Raw genomic sequence first — 21,463 nt, forward strand, 5'->3', positions numbered from 1 at the left:
AGCCGTTCTTGGCACACTGATTTTGACTGAAGATAACTCCGTTTACCTGATCAGGATATAGGGCTCACCGCGGGTGTGACCAGTCAACAGGGGATGCTTACTCCTCCTAGGCACCTGATCCCACCTCTGGCGTGTCCAGGGGTCCGTGTTTGCCCACCTATCTATTTTGTATTGCTTATAAGAGTTATGAGATTGATCACTGTTCGTTATCTTCACCTTGCATGAAACAGGCAGACAGGCAAACAAATGATGTGATACACTCTCTAACTAGGAAAATAAGCCGCCTTTCACGTTTCATGACATTGGCAGCAAAGGGCACTCACACAGGCGGTTCATCGGGAACTTTCTTTAATGAGGCACATTGATGGCAATTTGTAGATACCTCAGATATTGCCTTGTCCAAATCAAGTGCAAAGAAATACCTGCGAATGACAGATTTCATTTGGTTTGATGTGGGGTGCTGTAACTGAATGTGGTAAGATGTAAGTAATCCATAGATGATTCTGCGTGGTACGACTACGCATGACCGGGACGTTTCAAATGGTTCTTCCCTTTTAGCAACAAGTAAAACATCTGGAGCAATTGTAACAACCTTAAGGTACCGTTTACTATCCTTGACATTTGAAAGTGTCGTTGATGGTCGGGTGCCTTGAAGCAGTTGGGCATGTGTCCTGCACAAGTCCTATTATTCTGACTGTATTGACTTCCAGGCTGCTTTGTTTGTGAAGGGGAGTGAGGACATGTACCGGCTAGTATGTCTTGTAGACTTGTAAATGTTGATTTTGGATGCCAATATGTGCCTAAAGCTGAACTGTTTGAGTAATGTCTTGGAAACTTGAATCGTCCGGAAGCTCAATGAATTCACCTGGCCATATGGTGGTGGACACTGAAGCACAAAGGACATGTACACCATGCATGGAGAGTTTCTCAACAGATGATGGAGAGCCATGTGTACACGTCGTGCGCTAATAATAATGGTTAGTTTTATATAATGTAGCGCTTTTTCCAGCGTATGCTGCTCAAAGCGCTTTACAATGCATTATTACCCCGGCAGACCTTATATCAATCTAGAACTTTCTCAGCCTCCTAGGAAGCATACAGTGCAAGCTGCCATTACAAGCGCTAGAGCACTAACATTCTAACAATATCTTTCACTGTCAATAGCCAGGCACCCCTTTTACACTTGGGTGGAGTGAGGAAATTCATGTAAAGTACCTTTCCCAAGGACACAACGTCGGCCCTGCCACGGCCAGGACTCGAACCCACGACCTTTCAGTCGAGAATCTGACGGCTTAACCACTAGGCCACCGACACCACTATCCCCAATCAATACCTGGAGCTTAAATGATCTGATGGAGATGTCATTATATATCATGAAAATATACCATCGAACACTTCTACATTATGGTTTTCAACGCCTAGTGAAAGGAGAGATTGTCCCTGGTGAGTTTCACCAATCACAACAAGAGGCGAGGAACCGTCAGCTTGGTGTGCAGATTGGGAGGAAGTAGATACTATGGCATTGATCCTTTTTGGCTGTAGGTGTTACCTGTGGCTCCTGAATCAATGGATTCTATAATGATGGTGATTATATAATGTCTAAGGAGACTGACGGACAGGCACTCGATTGGTATGACTAGTTCTATAGGGGCCTCATCTACCTCAGAGTCAGTGTCATCTTCATTAGATATATAGGCGATCTGTCTAGCTTTGATCATATACTTTCTATCTTGTTCTGGGAGGAAGATGCACCTACTTAGAAAGTGTATGTCCTTTCATCCAGCCTGTCTACATAAAGGACATGACCTTTGACGTGGCTGACGTTGGGTACAGTTTACTGACCTGGATTCTCGGCAAGGTGTGAATGATGTAGCTGTGGATCTCAAAGCTTTCACTTCCTCACTGGAACGTATTTCATCTAAGGGCGAGGGTAATGCTTGAGATATTGTAGATTCCTAAATATATGCGAGAAATTTATTATCGCATAATTTCGCAAGAGGCATCACTCGCGAAATAAAATTATTCGCTTTTAAATTTCTGTTGCAAAAATACATGTAAGAACTCTTAAAGAACAGACGACACGTGAATTCATGTTCACGCGATTTGACGTATACGAGTCATTTTGCCATACTAAGTATTTGTTAAAGGACACAACGCATGTTTCTGAACTTTTTCATTTTTTCAGCAAAATTAACTCTTTTTATGCCTAAAACTACTTTAAATGTGTTTTAAATGAAATATTTTGCGTAGTTTTCGAGTTTGAAAGCGATGAAATTCAAATCTTGCGATATGCATATTTTCTTTCGCTAGTTTACGCGCCATTTTGTGTGACGTCATATGCGCCCTCGGGTTTGAAAACATCTATTAGCCATATCATAAACAGATTAGATTTAATCGACAAAAAACCAACTGTCACGTTAACGGCTTGTAAATAATAATGCATTAAGATGTTTTGTGCCGTGCTCGGGTGTACTAGTTGTCGGTAGAAAGGATTTAGACTGAGTATTTTTCAATTTTTCGAAGGAAGGTACGAGAAAAAAGACGTGGATAACTTTTTTGTTGGAGCAAGAACTTTACCTTAAAAAACACACCCAGTCACCTTTTCAAACATCGCTTGGACAGAGACCCTGATAAACTGCGAGAAAATGAATATATCGAAGCTATAAGCACTGGTAGGCCTATAGCATACATTCTGTTTTGCACTTCAAATTCAATACACACTCGGATCAACTGACCTTCACCTTGTAACAACATATATCGACGATACAATGTAACTTCTACCAACTGGTAGATTTACAACAACAACAAATAAAGATACAAAATAATTGAACTTTTAATTATACAAATAATAGAATATTGTATTTTCTAACTTTAAATTGAATTATGAAATTATTTCTTTATTGAACTCGTAGCATCTTGAGTGCGTCAGTAGGCTATAACCCGGTACTCCAACTTCGTACTTCCTAAAGACGTGCAGATCACAATTCAAAAATAGTAATAAGATTGCTTTATCAAAATAAAATAATGTGATTACCACTTTAAATTTGAATATTTTTATTGATTTGTGTGTGTGTTATCTTTTTCTTTCTTTCCGAAATGCACGCGTGACAATAGCTTGGCATAGGGCCTAGTTGTCAACAATTTAACGTATCATAATTTGTCTAATCCAAATATAAATAATTATTGCACTGTTTATTTTATAAAAACAGCGCCAATTACATATGTATAAAGGAATAACATCCCCAAACAGTTTGTAGACAACGACCCATATAAACATTATTTACTCACAATTTTGCCGATTTCATACACGCTTTACTCGCTATATTTGGGTATTTACATCGTTATATGTGTGCACTGGTGGCGAACACATATAAAACTCGGACAATTTATCAACATCGATTTAAATGTTGCCCATGGTAAATTAACTAGGCCCCTAAAAGTTGAGTTTTTAATAATATCTCGCAGTACTTTCACAATCCGAAGGGCGCATGTGACGTCACTGTACCACGTGACTACCTACCTAATTAACTTGACTTTTTGAAATCGGGGCTTAGATTTAAGTCTGTATTGTGGTTAATTATCGCAAAATTTCGGCGAACGAACTATTAGAATTAATTACTATAAGCATAAAGAAGACAAAATGCATGTAATATTGTATACTTTGAAAACATGAGATATGTCCTTTAATAAATGTTCGTTATCTTCGCCTTTCATTAAATACTCGTGTACAATAAGGAATCTACAGTATTTCATGTAGAAGCCAAGGTACAATTGCGCAGCTCTGTTCCGTCGCCGGGGTAACTCACTATGCACCAGACGTAGTCATGTCAATACTATGAAATTCTCTAAGGATGGAGTTACCGCATCATCATCATCATCATCACCTGTTTTACCGTGATGTATGATGCTACCATTTTTCTTAAGAAGGTTTTCCTCCATAAAGGCTGTGAGTCTCTGGAAAAGTTCCTCTGGTCTTTCATTGGGCTTAAATGAAATGTCATAAAAGTTAATAAAATGAGATCTGTAGATTGAAAGCTGTAATGCAGACGAATTGTTTGCCATATGAAAGGCGAAGATAACGAACAGTGATCAATCTCATAACTCCTATAAGCAATACAAAACAGAGAGTTGGGCAAACACGGACCCCTGGATATACCAGAGGTGGGATCAGGTCATATATTTTCTATTGAAGTGAAGCTCTTCACTATGGTGTTACGCGATTTGATAGTGCAAAATTAGCAATTTATCCTAGCATGAGGTTTAACATTTATTTTTTTTTTCAGGTTATTTCGAAAACATAAAGATTAATCATCTTTTTACTCACATTATAAAGTAATTTGAGAAATTAAATAGCTATTTATTTATATCAGTTTTAACATAATGACGTTTACAGATTTTTCTACCCCCTAATCAAAAGGAGTTTTAATTCATAACATTTAATTAATCAACACTGGCATTAAAGTTAATAATCAATTACTAATGAATCCTACTTTGCATTTTTAAAAACAACCATTAGCAAAATCGCCAAGCTTTTGAAAATGTTCAAGTTGAAAATATAGGCGGGAACCCCGAGATAACGTCTGTAGTTCTTTCTCACTTTAATTCCTCATAGTACTCCATCAACAGTTTGTGAACTTTGTGAGCTTGACCTACTTGAAAATCCTTGGTAAGCACATTTGGTGTTGGGCGGTGCTTATTGCTGCAGCCAAATTAAAAATAAATTCCAATATGCTGATAAAAGATGAAGTATAGAACGTGTGTTACTCAGCTAAACAAGGGATTTGTCTGTGAAATAACATTGATAAAAATAATACAAACAAATCAATTATCCTTATCTTGGCCCTAGAGTAAAATTATATAAAGTAATAGACCATTCTCTTATCATCCATGTTATCAGGTGAGAGGTTGGTTAAACTTCACACCTCAGCATCAATTATGATTTGTAGTACTCCCTACTGGTATTCAGTAATCATTTAGAGAATATGTGCTACGGTCTTTTGTATGCAATAATGATGGTGAAGAAAAATTCCATTCTTCAAGACACCGAGTAACAAAGAAGAATGTCAAAGATAATTATGGTGGGAAATGGAGCCATTCACACCACCTCATTCTGGGACTCAAAACTAAGGAAGAAAGATATATGACAGGCTTTGGACAATCCTTTCACAACATGGAGATGGAGTGATCAACAATATGTCGAGAAAAAAACTTCAAGCTCTTGACCCTCAGATGGATCTGTTGCCCTCAGCCTACGGCTTCGGGCAACAGATCCATTTTCGGGTCAAACAAAACAGCTGTTGTCCTCGGACGCAGTCAATAACTGTATACTAATTCACGCCCACTGGCTGTCAAAATGAAAATAGATGCCCTGCTTCACACATTGCATTGAAAAATACAGCTTAGCAAAATTTTACAGTAAATTTATTTTTTGTCCAGAAATGCACACTTACAAGAAGAAAAAAATCAAATCTACCACCATATTCTTCATTGGCATGGCACTACAGCTCATTTTCCACATTTTAATGAAGTGTTTTTTAAACCATATATTGATAAAATGATAAAATTCACATCGATACTGACAATTTTGGACATTTGGGATGCATCAATTTACTCTCAACTGCGCGTTGAAGATCGTCCGGAATTCAAAGGTTTCTTCATGCTGACTCGGACTTTTGAATGCTTATTTACACCACGTGGTTTTGAATGGGTGCAAGTTGTTTCGGCCTTTTTACAGTTCGGCCTAAAGTTTTTTCGGCCTCTTGTCGTTTCGGCCTCAGATACCTAGTCGTTTCGGCCCAAGTTTCGTAAGCGACAAAATACCGACAATGTGATGTTGTTTTTGTTAATATAGATGTGTATCGAATTTATGCTATTGTTGTTTGTTGAATGGAAGCTGTTCGAGTGTAAGCTTTTGAGACTTTAACGAGGAGGAAATTTTGTATGATGAGAAATTAATTGCCTAGTGTTAGAAAAGATTATGAAATATATGCAAAATTGTTCAAATTTTCTTTTCCATGATGCTTAGGAAATTGTGATACCATGATAATTGAGAATAGTTTTTGAAATCATCAAGGCAAATTTTTTAACACCGAAATATAATGATTTCTTAACAAATTTGTGCCGTAAAATTTCAATTTAGCATTTGACATGTGATTTCACCGCAAAACCTATAGATATTAAAAATCACTTTGAAATCATGTGAAGAAACTACAAACAACTGTGTATTTTTTGTTAGTATATCTATATAAATTAGCTACAATTTAAATGATACTACACTAAGCTTATTCAAAAAGGCATTTTTTCAATGAAATATATTTAGTGAAAAAATAAACAATCATGACTCATGGCCAGGTACTGTACCTGTAAACTGATATGTTATTTGCGTAGTTAGTGTATGTTAGGTTCAGTTAGTAATTTTACGGGTGAATACAATAATGTTGATAATAAAATCTACAGTAGAGACCACGAGTATTTCCCAACACACGGTGTAAAATGGTCCGTGGACACGGCGTGGCACGGTGTATGTGTATTTCGAATACACAAGAAGACTGCCTTGTCTAAAAAGTTAATCCCTGATACCCACCGTGAGATCAGTGGCGGAATTTAAGGGGGGGGGCAGCCGGATATATAGACCTAATGTATACTGACAATTCATAAATATTGTGCAAAAATACATGTTGATTAGGCTTAAAAACACAATCTTAATCTCAAACTCCAATGAATATTGTCATCTTTCGATGTTAGATCGTCGCACTGCACGTCTCCCAAAGCCGGATATATATTTTGAAGGCTTATTTTCATATTTTCACTGCATCAGATGGTACCGGTTTATAATTTAATCAGCATCATAATGTGTTTTGACATTTTTGCTTTTAAAATACAAGCTTATGTAATCTGTAAATGGCATATCATTTTCTTTGATGGTGCGGACTTCCTTGTTTACACCATAGACATATATAACAGTTTACACAACAATTAAAACATTTTTGTTATGCTATCCTTTGTCTTTTTAGACTTTTATATACAAGAAAGTCCACTTGTAGTGAAAAGGTTACCTGTAGGTGTCCAATAAGGTGACAATTGCTGTCCTTTATTTTTAAGAATGGATAAATACTGTCCGTTCTTAAAAATAATGGACAGTACTTGTCAACTTATTTGGACAGTGTCAGATAAACCCAATAACTTATTAGACGTCTACAGGTAGACTGAAAATAAGAGAAAGACAATACGTTTGTCAAGGAGATACAAATTCAATTTTAAATTCCTTACAAGTAAGAATCAAAACAGATATCAGAAAAATCACCGAAACACTTAAAACGATATTTCCCCTTAGTAGAATTCTCTGCTTCAACTTTAAGATTCACAATTTTTTAAATTCCATTGGCCATTATGATATCGCATTAAAACTTAAATTTGAAAGACGTCTTTCCATATTTGAATTTCACTGGATTCAGAGGCACATTCCGAAACTTCTTCACAATGCTTTTTTTTTGGTGTGTTTTCTTTATTAGCATATCATAATTCTGAATTATTATTTTCGCTTTCATGAATAATTTCATTTCACGAGATGGGCCCATTGGGTTCTTTTGGCTGGCGTTAATTATTTCCTCATCCAAATATTCGAAAACACAATGCTTTTCAGATCAAAATTTGGTTCCAATAAGTGAACAAAAGAAACAGACTTCTACGCAAGACTGGTTATATTGTCAGATCATTAAAAAAAAATAGCTTTATTCATAATTATCATTGTCAATGGGTTTACCTGAGCCTGTCCATTCTTAGAACAAAAGATGTAATGTTTTAAGTAGGATATAAACCTCAAACTGTCCATTTTGTGAGAGAAAGAACTGATCTCGGCCCTACGGGCCTCAACCAGTTCTTTCTCTCACAGAATGGACAGTTTTTGGCTTATATCCTTTACAGAAATATCAATTTTGATATAGTAAGTAAGATGAGAAAAAAGACTTAATTTATTGGTATTACAAAGGTATTTAAAAGTTTGGCCGAAACGACTAGGGCCGAAACGACATTAGGCCGAAACTACTAACGGCCGAAAAAACTTGGGGCCGAACTGAAAAAAGGCCGAAACGACCAGAAATCGTTTTGAATGACAGCAAAGGTGTTGTGTAGGAAATTATCTAAATCCCCCTTCAAGGGGGTCCACACTCACCTTTCAAGTACATAAGATTATTCCCTGCTCCTTATAATAACTATTAAATTATAAATAATTATTTCAACAGAAACCCTTCCATGTTCTCATTGACCGATGTTTTTGCAACTAACACGTGTCGTGTTCAGATTAAAAATGGCACGTACTTACTTTTAAACGTAGTGTCTTCGCAGCTAGTCTCAATGGCAGATTTAGGGGGCCAGTATCCCCCTCCCTTTTTACGCCACAGATTGTGAATGAAAATCAAAATTTTGCACCCGAATGGCCGATTACTTTGGCTAATCTTTGACTTTCACACCCCTCTTCGGAAATCCTAGATCCGCCACTGAGTTACATGCGTTTCTCCGAGCTCTCTGTTTTCCAACGGTCATACTGATCCCTAGGTAAATTTTATTTCACGCATGAGTTTTATCTCATTCTATTTTTACCTCTTTTCTCACAGAATCTGTCAAAATGCTAGATCTATCAACTACACTTTCTCTCACTGGACGACATGCTGCACTGTTTACTGTCTATGCGCATGCGTCTGAAGACTAAAAGGAGGAGACTCGATATTTTTTGTATAGGCCATCAAAAAGTATTAATTTTTACGTTAAAACGATAATTTTTAACTTTAGATAAGTGTTATTTTCGTAAAGTTCATACTTTCAACAATGCAACAAAAATTGAGAAAGCGCTGGGAAAATTGTCATTTCATGATTTTTGCGCAAAATGAGCTGTAGTGTCTCTTTAAACTCCTATTCCAGCCTTTAAGATTCATGTTCCTTTATGAATTACTATGAAAAATCTTTTTCTTTTTTTTCAAAACAACAATCGGACATTTTGATAGTAGGGTTTTAAAAGTATCATCAGCTACTCTCTAGGGACAAAGTTGGGATTTCTAGATCTGGCCTTCCCCCTTCCCACAGGGAGACACATTTCTGCGATTAGAAGAACATGTATAATGAACAATAACTCTTACAAACAATACAATGTGCGGGTATGTTCAGAATAACCGAAATTGTCCAACACTGAAAAAAGACTATCAAAGTTGCGACAAGCTACCACTAAACGAGGTGTTCATGCCATGCAGAAGGCGTCAAATGGACCATCGCTTCATTTCACATGTATAATTTCATCATCTATATCCTTTTTAGTCTCAAACGATGGCTATAGAATATAAATTCACTTTGAAATATCTATTGAATTCCAATTCATCAGAAGAAATAGCACGACCGGGTTGTTTTTTTATTTATTTTTTGTTTGTTATCAAATTGTATTACAGTTTAAACTTTCTTTATATTTCTATTTTACCCCCATCATTGCTCTGAGCTATCAAACACCTAGAGTTATCGTTCTTTATATGCCATGGGTTTGTAAGAATTTCTGATCCGCTTGACTAGGGAAAATGAAATGCACTGTCATATATGTACCTATACTTGATATTTTGATTTTGGCGTGCATGAGAAATATTTTAATAAGGAATCACTGTCTAGTTGGGTGCATGTATGGGAGATTGAGTTTCTACATCTACGAATTACTATGTGCTTTAAAGCCTAACTCAAAGGTAGATACATACTAACGATTAACACTATCATTCTTCATTTGAAAAGCTCATATAACTTAACATCGATTAATTTTTGCTTCCAAACTATCATGACTAATGTATCTATCATGTAAATTATAATTTTGTTGTAAAATCTCGAAACATACGAATGTTTCATTATAAGTCTTATCGCTAGAGCTGAAATGATATATTTGCCTAATGGATATGAATTAAATAATTGTGTAGTTTTGACCTTTAACCTTAGAATTCAGAGTCACCCTTGTATTTGATCTGGAGCTTAACGTTCAAATTCAACAGGGAACACAATATGGTCGAGAAAATAACGTTTAGGTTTCATACCCTGATGCTTACAATCTCAATATCGTTTTTCATTTGAAAAGTTCATGCAACTTCACAAATGATGTCCAATAAGACATGAACAATGGTATATTACTTCCTTTGTTGACCATTGCTGAAGGTTAATATGTTGGTATTAGACTCCATCACATTAAAAATATTATCAAGAACACTATAAACAGTTTTTCACAAACCGTATAGAACATTTTAGGTCACCTGAATGAATGCTTGTCATTTACAACCACGAAGACACTTTTTTTTCAATCTACTCGGATAACGCTTTGGTTTCCGGTTTTTTGCCGTCTTTCCGCGTGTGAATATAAGTATCGGGTATAGTTGGACTAGTGTTGTTTTGTATTAGTATATTTCCACTGCACCATCTTGATCCGCCTGTATATCTTTCTTTCCCTTCGTTTCCGCCTTGAGTTTTCAAATTACCAGGTATATCATTATTGAATTGTTCCGGATTCTTTCACGTAATTATTGTATATTCCAAACAGTAATTAATCCAAATCTAATTTAGTGGTAAATATAATTTAACATACCACCTATCATATCCGGCTCACGCCGGATGTGACCGGTCAACAGGGGATGCTCACTCCTCCTGGGCATTTGATCTCACCACTGGTGTATCCAGTTTTACCCGGCCCTTCATTTGATTTTGAGGTTTTGTTTGTTTTTTTCAGTAAAACATTTTCATTTGTCCTGAAAAAGGGACGGATTCCTCATTTTGGTTATATTGGTGCTTTATAAAGAAAGAAAGAAAGATGGATAGAGAGAAATACAGTGTGGATAGATATATAGACAGACAGATAGATAGATAGATAGATAGATAGAGTGGAGAGAGAGAGAAATAGAGATAAAGATAGATTGATTGAAAGTCGAAAAACTAAGATATCCTAAATGGCTGTATTTATATTAGCTGCAGAACTGTAGCTCTCTGGAAAAAAATATTGTGACGGACAGAGAAGTACAGATCCACCCCCTATAAAAACCTTCGATTTACGGTGCACAAAAAGCTGCGCACGGTTGAGGCCTGATATCGTTGTATTCTTGTGTTACTGTCTCATAAATTTAATATCAAAAAATTATTAAGAGAGCTACAATTCTGCAGCTATATTTATATTTGATGAGGCCCCTAAAATGTAAAAATTCGCGGGTTTTTTTTTTTTTTAGACTGATACACATGCACTACAAAGCCTATTACGTTTGTGGAAAGGAAACTGGTACAAAGTGTGCACTCTTTCATAAAAAGTAAACAAAATCTAAGTTTATGGCGTCATATCTTAGGATCACCGACATTTTATAGTGAATAACTCAGCAGAAAAACGTGCATATATTCTTCATAAACATAAAGTAAACTTAGTTTTTTAAAATGTGTTGGTGTTATAGGGTGATCAAATTTTCTCACCTGTCTTCTCAAGTGGGTTTTTTTACTCTCAAGAACTTGTCAATCCACGACCATATGTGACAACTCAAAATCCTCTGGGTGGCACCATCATAACATCGCCACTAATACAGTAGCATGCCTTAATAAGGTACCTATAACAACTGAATCTTAATGCAGTTGACCTTAGATTTTCCATTTCCATGTTCTACAGCGTATTGGAATCAATTTACTTTGATAAAAAGTGTTGGCATTTTCAAAATATTTATTGGTGCAGTTTATCAATTTTTAATTGACCTATCCTCATATCTACAAAAAATTCCAAGAAATTAAATGTACATTGTGTAATAAATCGAAATTTTAAAACACATTTTGGTACGAATTCCTTTAGAGCTTTTGGTTTATACTACATGTAATACATGTGATTCATTTTATTAGGAGAGTTCCCACATCTCCACTCCAAAAAAGAAAAAGAAATCTTGCATCTCTCTATTAAAGAATCAATGACGAATTAAGCAAAATATTTCTCTTGCATGTTGTAAACGTATACGAGTAAATACGTATAGCTTTGTTTTTGTTACATAATCCTAAAAAGACAACCTGTTTTTACACATCCTCCAAAGACACTCTATGGATCTTTCCCACACCAATTTACTCAATTTAGGTTATAAACTCTAATTAAGATGAAAAGTATTTCTTCTCGTGTCTTGTCCTTTTCAGGAAGCTAAAAGGATAAATTTTACACTCCAAATTGCAAGGTTTTTCTTTAATGACTATATAAAAATTGCTTATGCGAGAGCCCAGTGACAATTGAATAAACATGATTGCCAGAACGAAAGCTAAATCGATCCCAGAATCCAACATCAACCTGTGGCTAGTCAAAGAGGAATGGCGCTAAATGCTCGTTATAGGAGAGATGTAATGTCTTTTGCCTAATAAATCGCATCCGGGGGAAAGGTAGATATTCTAGCTGCATGACTCTGAATGGAAAATCTATCGGTGATTGATCTGTACGGGTTGATTTACACCCTGTCTACCGCTACCTGACAATTTCCGTACCAACACTTGGCTGCTCGCCAGGAAATAGAATGATGGGATTCCGATACAAAACCAAGAATCTCATGGGCAAAATCACTCGCCTGAGGGGCTATACAAAACCAAGAATCCCATGGGCAAAATCACTCACATGAGGGGTTATACAAAACCAAGAATTCCATGGACAAAATCACTTGCCTGAGGGGCTATACAAAACCAAGAATCCCATGGGCAAAATCACTCGCTTGAGGGGTTATACAAAACTAATAATTCCATGGACAAAATCACTCGCATGAGGGGTTATACAAAACCAAGAATTCCATGGACAAAATCACTTGCTTGTAGGTTATACAAAACCAAGAATCGCATGGACAAAATCACTCGCATGAGGAGGGGTTATACAATACCAAGAGGCCCATGGACAAAACACTCGCCGGAGAGGTTATGTAAAGTTTTAGATAAACTTGATTCAACGGTTTGGGGTCTATTTAACCTTGTATTGCTTTTGGAGAAAATTTTCAATGTAAACCAAAGTAAATTTTAAATCATTGTGACGTCGTCCTTAAACCAAAAGTCGTACATATAATAAACGTAATTTTACACTGCATTCTTTATGACAATACGCCGGTTTCGAGATACGTCCGAATTATTTCCCTTTGTAGAACTCTCGTACATAGTAAGGCGCGAAAGAATTTGTTTACACGCGGGAGTGGGACAGATATTCATCACAGCGTAAGTGAATGTACTCAGTAAGTTTCTCATACGCTGTTTAATAACCCGAATTCGATTGATACACAAACTAAGTAAGTGATAAGTATTTAGGAAGTAATTAAATACATAGAATTCTTATCCTATCACGTTATTTTGCTGGTCATAAGTACCATATCCAAGATATTTCTTGCAAATATGACATTGTTTGTATGTTTCCACTTCGGTAAAACATTTCTTTCGATAGTATTTAGTATTTCCCACATTTACACATTTAAAGAGAAGCGGCTTTTAATACATTTCATCGTCTTCCTCGTTGGCTGTATATCCACTCTGTCCAACTTAGGCATTCAAAGTTCCACTGAATGCACCTCCTATACAGAAGAGTTCGTATCTCAAACTGGCGTATTGGGATGGCTTGTTTCTTTATTGTCAAATCTGCATATGTATGTAGCAATATTATATAATCACCTGCATATGGTGTTGATTCGATACGCGAGAGCATGTTCTGCGTTTGATCAATTTTATATCTAGGCAAGCTACTGCTAAATAAGTTGATGTCACAGGGATTTCAACAGGTTTGTTTGTATTCAAGCATTTCACAAATTCTATGGTCTTTATAATAATCTCATTTGCAAATACCCTGTACAACCTTTCATTAGGGCGAAATGCTGCCTGGCGTGTTTCATTCCAATTGCAAGGCCATTCTTTAGATACTGGTTTTGACTACACATTGTTCTGTTTATCTGATCAAGATAAAGGGCCCATGGCGTGTTTAACTGGTTTACAGAGGATGCGTACTCCTCCTAGGCACCTGATCGCACCTCTGGTATATCCAGGAGTCCGTGCTTGTCTCTTAATTCTGTATTCTTAATGGGATTTATTAGATCGACCACTATTAGTTATCTTTACTTTTTACTTCTGTCTCGATGTTACTAAATATAAAGCTTTCCTGAACGTCTTCGTGCTTCTATCTAACTGTGTATATATATATATATATATATATATATATATATATATATATATATATATATAATATTCCGATGTAGACTTTGCAATTTGGCCCTGAGTATCATGGTTTGTTCAAACTTTGATTTAATATGAATTCATTGTATAAGATTTCGTGTAAATTCTGAGGGTTTTTTTCTTTCTTTTATTTTCATAATGTCTTTATTGCCTCCCTTTGGAAAGGGGCGGTATCTGTCATTTGAAAAGACGTAAACTCTCGTCGCCCAAGAATGCTTTGTGCCGGGTTTGGTTGAAACTGGCTCTGTATTCTCGAAAAGAAGTTGAAAGACGCCCTACAAATTTTGGACAAAATTTTAATTGAACCTGAGATAAGTTGCTAATTGTTCCAGGTTTGGGATTTCACTGGTTGTGAATTACGGTTTCAATTATCACAGAACGATAGGTATGGTCTTTCCAGACAAATTAAATTCTCATAAAGAAACAAAAAACATTATTTCATAGATTTGCACGTCATACCGTTATTGTAATCAAGCAACTGCAACTGTTTTTCATTTTATTTATTCAGAGGTCGATGGCAAGGATAACGGTATTGATCAGGCTTCATTCAAATTTCATAGATTTGAAGAGCGGTTTCAGAGTATAACCTGTTGAAGCAGCAAGGTAATTTGTTGTTCCATAACGATATATCAATACGGTGTTTACATCCGAGACGACGAGCCCACGTTTTGAAAGTGATTAACATGTTGTATCTTGTGCTTCAATGGAAATTTTCCATATCGCCATGGCGTCAATAGACCTAGCATGTAAAAAAGGAAAGAATAATACATGTACATTGTATTTCGATTCTTTTGAAATAATATTTTATGCCTAGGGTTGTTATCAAAGATGGAAGAATTAATAGATGGAATCACATTCCAAGCTACCTGCATGATACTTTGAATAAAAGCATCTGCTAGCAGAAAATTTCGTCTCAAAAAGCCATATATACGACAGCACTCTGACTTGAGACTAAGAAGAATATTGGATTCAGAAAATACATAAAATTTTACAAAGAACATCCAAAATATACATTGTTGCATTCATCAGTTTAAATTATGAAACAGAAGATATACTTAGCCTCTGCGTGATACGAGATAGTGTCATTGGAGACAAGAGTTGGTGATTTCCCATGCGGGTATAATACTAAATGTCTTCATTTTCTCTGTGTAAACTGGAAAGTGTTTTGAGACGAAACTTTGCTGAGCAAAATAGATCCGTATTATGGATCTTATTAATAAATATTTTTAAAGATGTTTGTTTTCTTTTTTGGACGACAATTGGAGAATTATTTTACTCATTTTCAGACACCACCAGTCGTGGGTGAAGTGCTACAAATTTAGGTCCGTAGCAGCGTGGGTCCCCTATTGTGCCAACACCTGCCGTGGCACAGGACCTTAAGTAAAAGGTCTGTAGAATCTCATCCAAAAGTTCTGAGGCTCTCATTTCTACCTGTATATACCGAATATTCGAAAAATGAGCATGCAATCACTTCTTATTTTACATCTTAGGTTTGACGTGACTCCGTTACAAGAGAGATTCGAACCCCCGACAATCTCCCAACCCGGTCACGAATGATACATGTACACAGAATCAAATGTTTCTAGGAAATAAAGGAAATCTTTTAAGCCACACACACACACACACACACACACATGTAGATCTATTCACCGTGAGGGTATTACGACAAGCATTAATGCATGATTTTCACTTACATTTTAAAACTTGGATCATTCTTTCTTTGCTATTGGTATACCTGTGTTATACGTGATTTGATTTGGAACTAGTATAGTGATTATGGAGTATAATTTTGCTGTCGTCTATATCGAGCACATCGTGATGAAAAAATGGTTTCGATCGAGATTAAAAACAGGTCTCCAGTCTATTTTCTAACAGGTATCTCATAGCATTACAGAGCTTTGCTAACATATTGGTATTGAACTCATTGCGAAGTTTATATCTGGTTTGGCAATAGCAAGTAACATCATTCAGTAACCAAAATATAATAAAACGACTTTGAAAAGCATTCTTAGAAAGTCCCAAAAATCGATGTTAGTTTATTTAGAACTTCAACGCTTTGGGAAGATATTGAATAAGCTGCATTTATTCTTCCATTAATGTCTCCCATCGAGCGGGGGAAAGCAACAGTTGATCATTGTTAAGCTTATCGACATGTATCTAGTGCGGTGAAAGCAAACCTCGCGCAATATTGGAAATTTTAAAATTGATGTGTTTAGCTCCACAGGTACCTACTAGAAAATCGAATTTTCAATTTTTAACGGTGAGATGATATTTAACTGAGAGATCGATGTGCATACAATGGCTGGATAGGACTGAACCAACCAAAAACAGATTTAGATCGATACGGCGGGTAATGTTTCGTACAAGAATCAGCTTAAATGGATTCAGATTAAGTTTATAAAATATCTTGAATAGTCCGAGTAAAAGTACTTATTGTATAACGTAATTCCCTTATTCTTTATCATAAACGTTTTTTGATAAAATAACATTTTAAAAAACCATGGTGATGAGGTAGCTTATTAATTTTATATTTCCTTTATCGGACAGCTTTAGGAATGCTGACATAGTTAACTTGATTAGTTTGTAATGCTAACAATGTGGTCTTAATTGACCGAAAATTACATCATGATCACGTTTTGCTTAAATAAAGTAGTTCTAAAACGTTTTATTGATGAGCTCATCAAAACAATATCGCGAACATATCAAAAGCAATACGGTAATAACACACTCAATCTGCTGAATGATCTCAAATAATAAACAATATCGCTCTCATGAATAAATTATCAAAAAATACTGTGTCAAAACGCATTAACTCTTTAGAGAGAACGCGTTTATTTTGGATAAATGTGTATTAATATAACATGCTACCTATGTTGTAGTAGTTTCATGAATTTCGAGGAAAATGAGAGTCATCTAAAAATATATCCCTCACCGTCAAATGCTGTATATGAAAGCCACACAAATAGTAGTACAGTGTATACATGTATATTGTATATATATATATATATATATATATATATATATATATATATATATATATAAAACACATCTAAATACAACATAATATTTTTCTTCTTTAAATTTGTTTATTTTAACAGCAACATTCAAAAGACAAAGATAATACTGTTAGCGGCTATTGCACATATTCCATGACAAAGAACAAATGTTGTGACGTAATTTAAGGAAAGACATTACGTCACGTCACGTGAGATAACAATTACAAGTGACGTATCTGGACAATGGTGAGATGAATATACAAAGTGAAATAACCATTACTAAAAAAGTAGATCTGGACGATGGTGTAATAAAAGTACTAAGATATCATAAGTGATTGATACACGACAAATTTTGAACTGCAAGAAAAATATGATAAAATATAGCACAATGTTTCCGATTCTAATCGTACCGTCATACATCTGTAAACTACCAAAGCAGACGACCACGTGCACATGTACAAGGTAAAAGTATCTACAAAGTCACAACCATAATGAGAGCTTAAAATACAAATACAATTAGAAACTTAAAATCTCATTAACAATAATTCTGATTTAAAACACGAATTACACAAACAGAAAATCACAAACTTCCTCTCCATTGTCTGCTGTTATTCTACAGACTCTGGTGTTCGTGCATGTATATCGTCCCAACACCTCGGGCCAAGGCAGAAATGTATGTTCCGCTTGACTGACTAGAGTTCGGTGGACTAGATAACTCATGACTGCTTTGAAACCAAAGCGAAGCGAAAACAACAAAATGTTTACAGACAACAACAAATGTTGTTCGAACACCTCTACAGCGTGCAAAGTATATGTACAAAAATAGATGACGACGATTTTGTGCTAGATTATCGTGCATTGGAATAACATGTTGTGCATATCTAGAATTATATTAAGTTGTTTCACTCTACAATGTTTAAATAAACAACATATTTGAAGTACGAAGACACATTGGTGATAATATTAAAAGTGAACAAGTGTAAAATACCGTGGGTAAAAATGTTCTACGAAAATAGGAAATTGGTCTTTGTTGATATGAAAATCTTTTTAAGACCACCAGGAAAGTGCTAATAGGATGTTATACACAAGCCATTACTAGTGTTTAGGGAGATCTAATATTTAGAAATTGGCACAACAAATTAAATATTGGTAATAATTGTGCAAAATGTGCAGTTCTAACACTCAGAATAACAAGAGACCTCCGATAGAACGGACAGTTCCGACATTACAGACCCTGTCTCTGATTCAGTACCATCTTTGATACACGCCGACTCATAATGCTTGTTAAGGTATGATTTCAGGGCAAACGATTTATCGCATCTCTTGCACTTAAAATGTTTGAATGCTGAATGAGTCTGCATATGGGCTCGAAGATTTGATCTGTCGGCGAAAGCCTTGCCACAGTGTGCGCATCCGAACGGTTTTTCGCCGGTGTGGGAACGCCTGTGCCCCTGGAGAAGCCATGGTCTAGAAAACGATTTGCCGCACATGTCGCACTTGTGTTTGAGTTCATGAGTGAGAATATGCATTGACAAAGCAGGCATGCTCACGTAAACCTTTTCGCAATGTGGACATTTCTTGGCGGAGTGACTGTCGAGGCTTCGATGTGTTTGTTTGTGACGTGAAAGATTCGATGACGTAGCGTAATCTTTTCCACATTCGTTGCAGGTGTATCTTTGTTTCTGGGCTTTTATCGGAATCCCAAAAGTATTTTTGCGTGATCTTCCGTCACTAACAAAAAATGCGTCATACGTGTATCCCACGGTGTGCAAACTGGGAAGGGATGTTCGGATTTCGACCTCCAAGTCTTTATCAGGAACTGGGTCTGGGGAGGGTGATTCCTGGCGACGTATTTCTTCGTATTTTTCTCTGGAGTCAAAATCATCTATAATGGTTGCCGAATTCTGTGGCAGTGTTGGAACAACGACATCTTGAATATAACCTGCAATCAACCCAGGGGAAAATTTGATTAACATCACGACGTATTTAGTAAATGACAAAATCCAGAATTATTAGCAGAACATTACATATGTACGTGGATGCTATCAAAACCCTGTGGTGTCTACATCAGTGTTAGCTATTTTCGACAACCTTCTTAACTCTGACAGTCTTGACAAAGACGAAAATTTGATCAAGACATTGGCTGTTGCTTGCTTCTTAAGCCACCTTAATGGTTGTTTCAGTAATAATTAGAAAAGTTAACTATTGCAACTTATCTAACTTCTTTTACACGACTAGTCGTAAAATGGGAGAATTATGTTACGTTCATAACTCAATTAGATCAATCTATGGCGGAGAAGTTGGATTAGAGAGGCAACAATTGCATCCTTCGAACATTACCGACTGACAGCGAATAACTCATGTTCAGATCATAACATCAATTATCAACAGATTTAGAAGATGATGTTCCCATAGTTATTTGTAAGTGCATCTTCGCCGTCGATAAGGAGCGATTTCATGTATCATTTATACTCTTTCCAAAAGTGAAAGCAGTTCCTTATGACGTGGTAATTGGACGCTTTTCGTCTTTTGAGTCAGATGATTTAAATTTTTGGATTATTACCCTTTTCGGTTTTAATACTAAAATTTTGAAAGACTTTGCGCTAATTCTTTATTTTTTAATTTTTTTATAAAGAGGTAAAATAAAGTATATTCAGCTCAGAAAAAGCGTTTTTTTTTTATAACAATGATTTTTCACGTGCAGAAAGTTTTTCAATCTGTCAATATTCAACAATTTAATGACTCCATGGACGAAATCACGCGTTCAATAGCGATATGCAAACACCCGTGCAAGGGTGGAAGTCCTGAGAGCATTGACCAGAATCACAATTTCCCAGTGTCGGTGAACTCCCATCCAGCACTTCCCCTAGTAATTTCATTAAAATCTCGATTATTCAACTCTTTCACAACAGAAGAATATATTTTGCACAGCTATTGTTCTCTAGTTTAGGTGGTCGACTTTCTATGGTAATTTGAACCATGTTGAACAATATTTCCTCAGGAGTTTGACGTACACGTTGCGTTGCGTTACAATAGACATGCATCTGTGAAGCGTTACAGCTATGAAAGATTTTTTTTTATATTTTGACAGCTAACCTTATAATTTTAATTATTTATTAATGTCTTTTCATTTTGTTCAGAGAAATTCTTGTCAAACAAAAGAGAATGCGGGTTATAAAAATTGATTTTTCGCTCCTTTTAAGGTTCACATAACACGGATGGAAAAAAGAAAAGAAAAGATTCTTCTTTCGCTACAAGAAGGATAGAATAAAATTCTGCAGGAAACTGAAAAGTAGAGGTCATTTACAGAAAAGAGAAAAAGTAGTCGTGAAAAGGGGTAGATTCAACAATAATGATATTCAATAAAACTCTAAATATTTCTATTTTTGCTTTAAATTTGTCGCTAATCATTTTCACTTTAGTCAATGCTTGCATATAAGCTAGAATTATTCATCAAATGTATTGGAAATAATTTGCAGTCATTTTCGTAGCTTAACATAGATAAGGAAGAAGAAAAAACCCATAAATATGTAGTCACACAAAAATGAGTAAATAAGTACGTAACACCTCTCTCTCTCTCTCTCTCTCTCTCTCTCTCTCTCTCTCTCTCTCTCTGAATCATAAATGTATAATTACCGTTACTGATGCGGACAGAGAGAGGCTGCACAACTGGGGTGAAAGGAGTGGCTGCCTTCAAACTCGCCACCGAGTCCTCGAACACGTCCCTGATTCTGTATTGGTTCGGGTGTCGGTCTTCGTCACCTTTCACTTTTTTGACTAGAAACGACCGGGGCATTTTTTTTCTCCTGTCACTTGAGTTTTAACCAAACAATTTAAAGTTTCATATCTTCCACCAAAGTTTACATCTTCAGGACGAGTTTTTCCTTGTTCATAAAAGTTCCAAAGTTTTTTTTTTCTTGCGCAAATTTTTACCCGCGATGTTATTTCTTATCGTCATGGTAGCTGCTGTACAAATTATCTAAACATTTTTCAGGTTCCCCCCTTTTTCTTATACACGTTTGGTGATATGTCAGTTCGCACGCTTCCATAAACGGACTTATATACCCAGTCGCACGCCAATCAAGCGGCACGCGCCTCCACGAATCGCAGCCGAGAATCGCCTGTAATTGAACTCTGTCGGAACAATGCAACGAAAGTGGTGTAGCGCTTTGACAAATACAAACATTTACCATTATTCCATTGAATCGTTATTCTAGCTTCGTCATCTGGATCTTTGAATGGAATTTCATTATTTTAAT

The 21,463-nt window shown here is 36.0% G+C and overlaps 1 protein-coding gene and 1 long non-coding RNA gene across 2 annotated transcripts; both read right to left on the bottom strand.

Moving 5' to 3' along the window:
- Window positions 1-3,638: 3,638 nt before the first annotated feature.
- LOC125672705 (uncharacterized) lies at window positions 3,639-9,014 on the bottom strand. The gene is made up of 2 exons (XR_007369081.1): window positions 8,321-9,014; window positions 3,639-3,984 (listed from the first exon to the last, which is right to left on the bottom strand). It is a non-coding gene; the product is annotated as an uncharacterized LOC125672705 (long non-coding RNA).
- An 8,260-nt stretch (window positions 9,015-17,274) lies between these two features.
- Window positions 17,275-21,463, bottom strand: LOC125672696 (transcriptional repressor scratch 2-like). Its single transcript, XM_048908905.2, has 2 exons — window positions 20,841-21,463; window positions 17,275-19,146 (listed from the first exon to the last, which is right to left on the bottom strand). Exons 1-2 carry the CDS (start codon window positions 20,998-21,000, stop codon window positions 18,380-18,382), a joined length of 927 nt encoding a protein of 308 aa, XP_048764862.1. The 5' UTR covers window positions 21,001-21,463; the 3' UTR covers window positions 17,275-18,379.

Source organism: Ostrea edulis, chromosome 1 (assembly GCF_947568905.1).
Source record: "Ostrea edulis chromosome 1, xbOstEdul1.1, whole genome shotgun sequence".
NCBI lineage: Eukaryota > Metazoa > Mollusca > Bivalvia > Ostreida > Ostreidae > Ostrea > Ostrea edulis.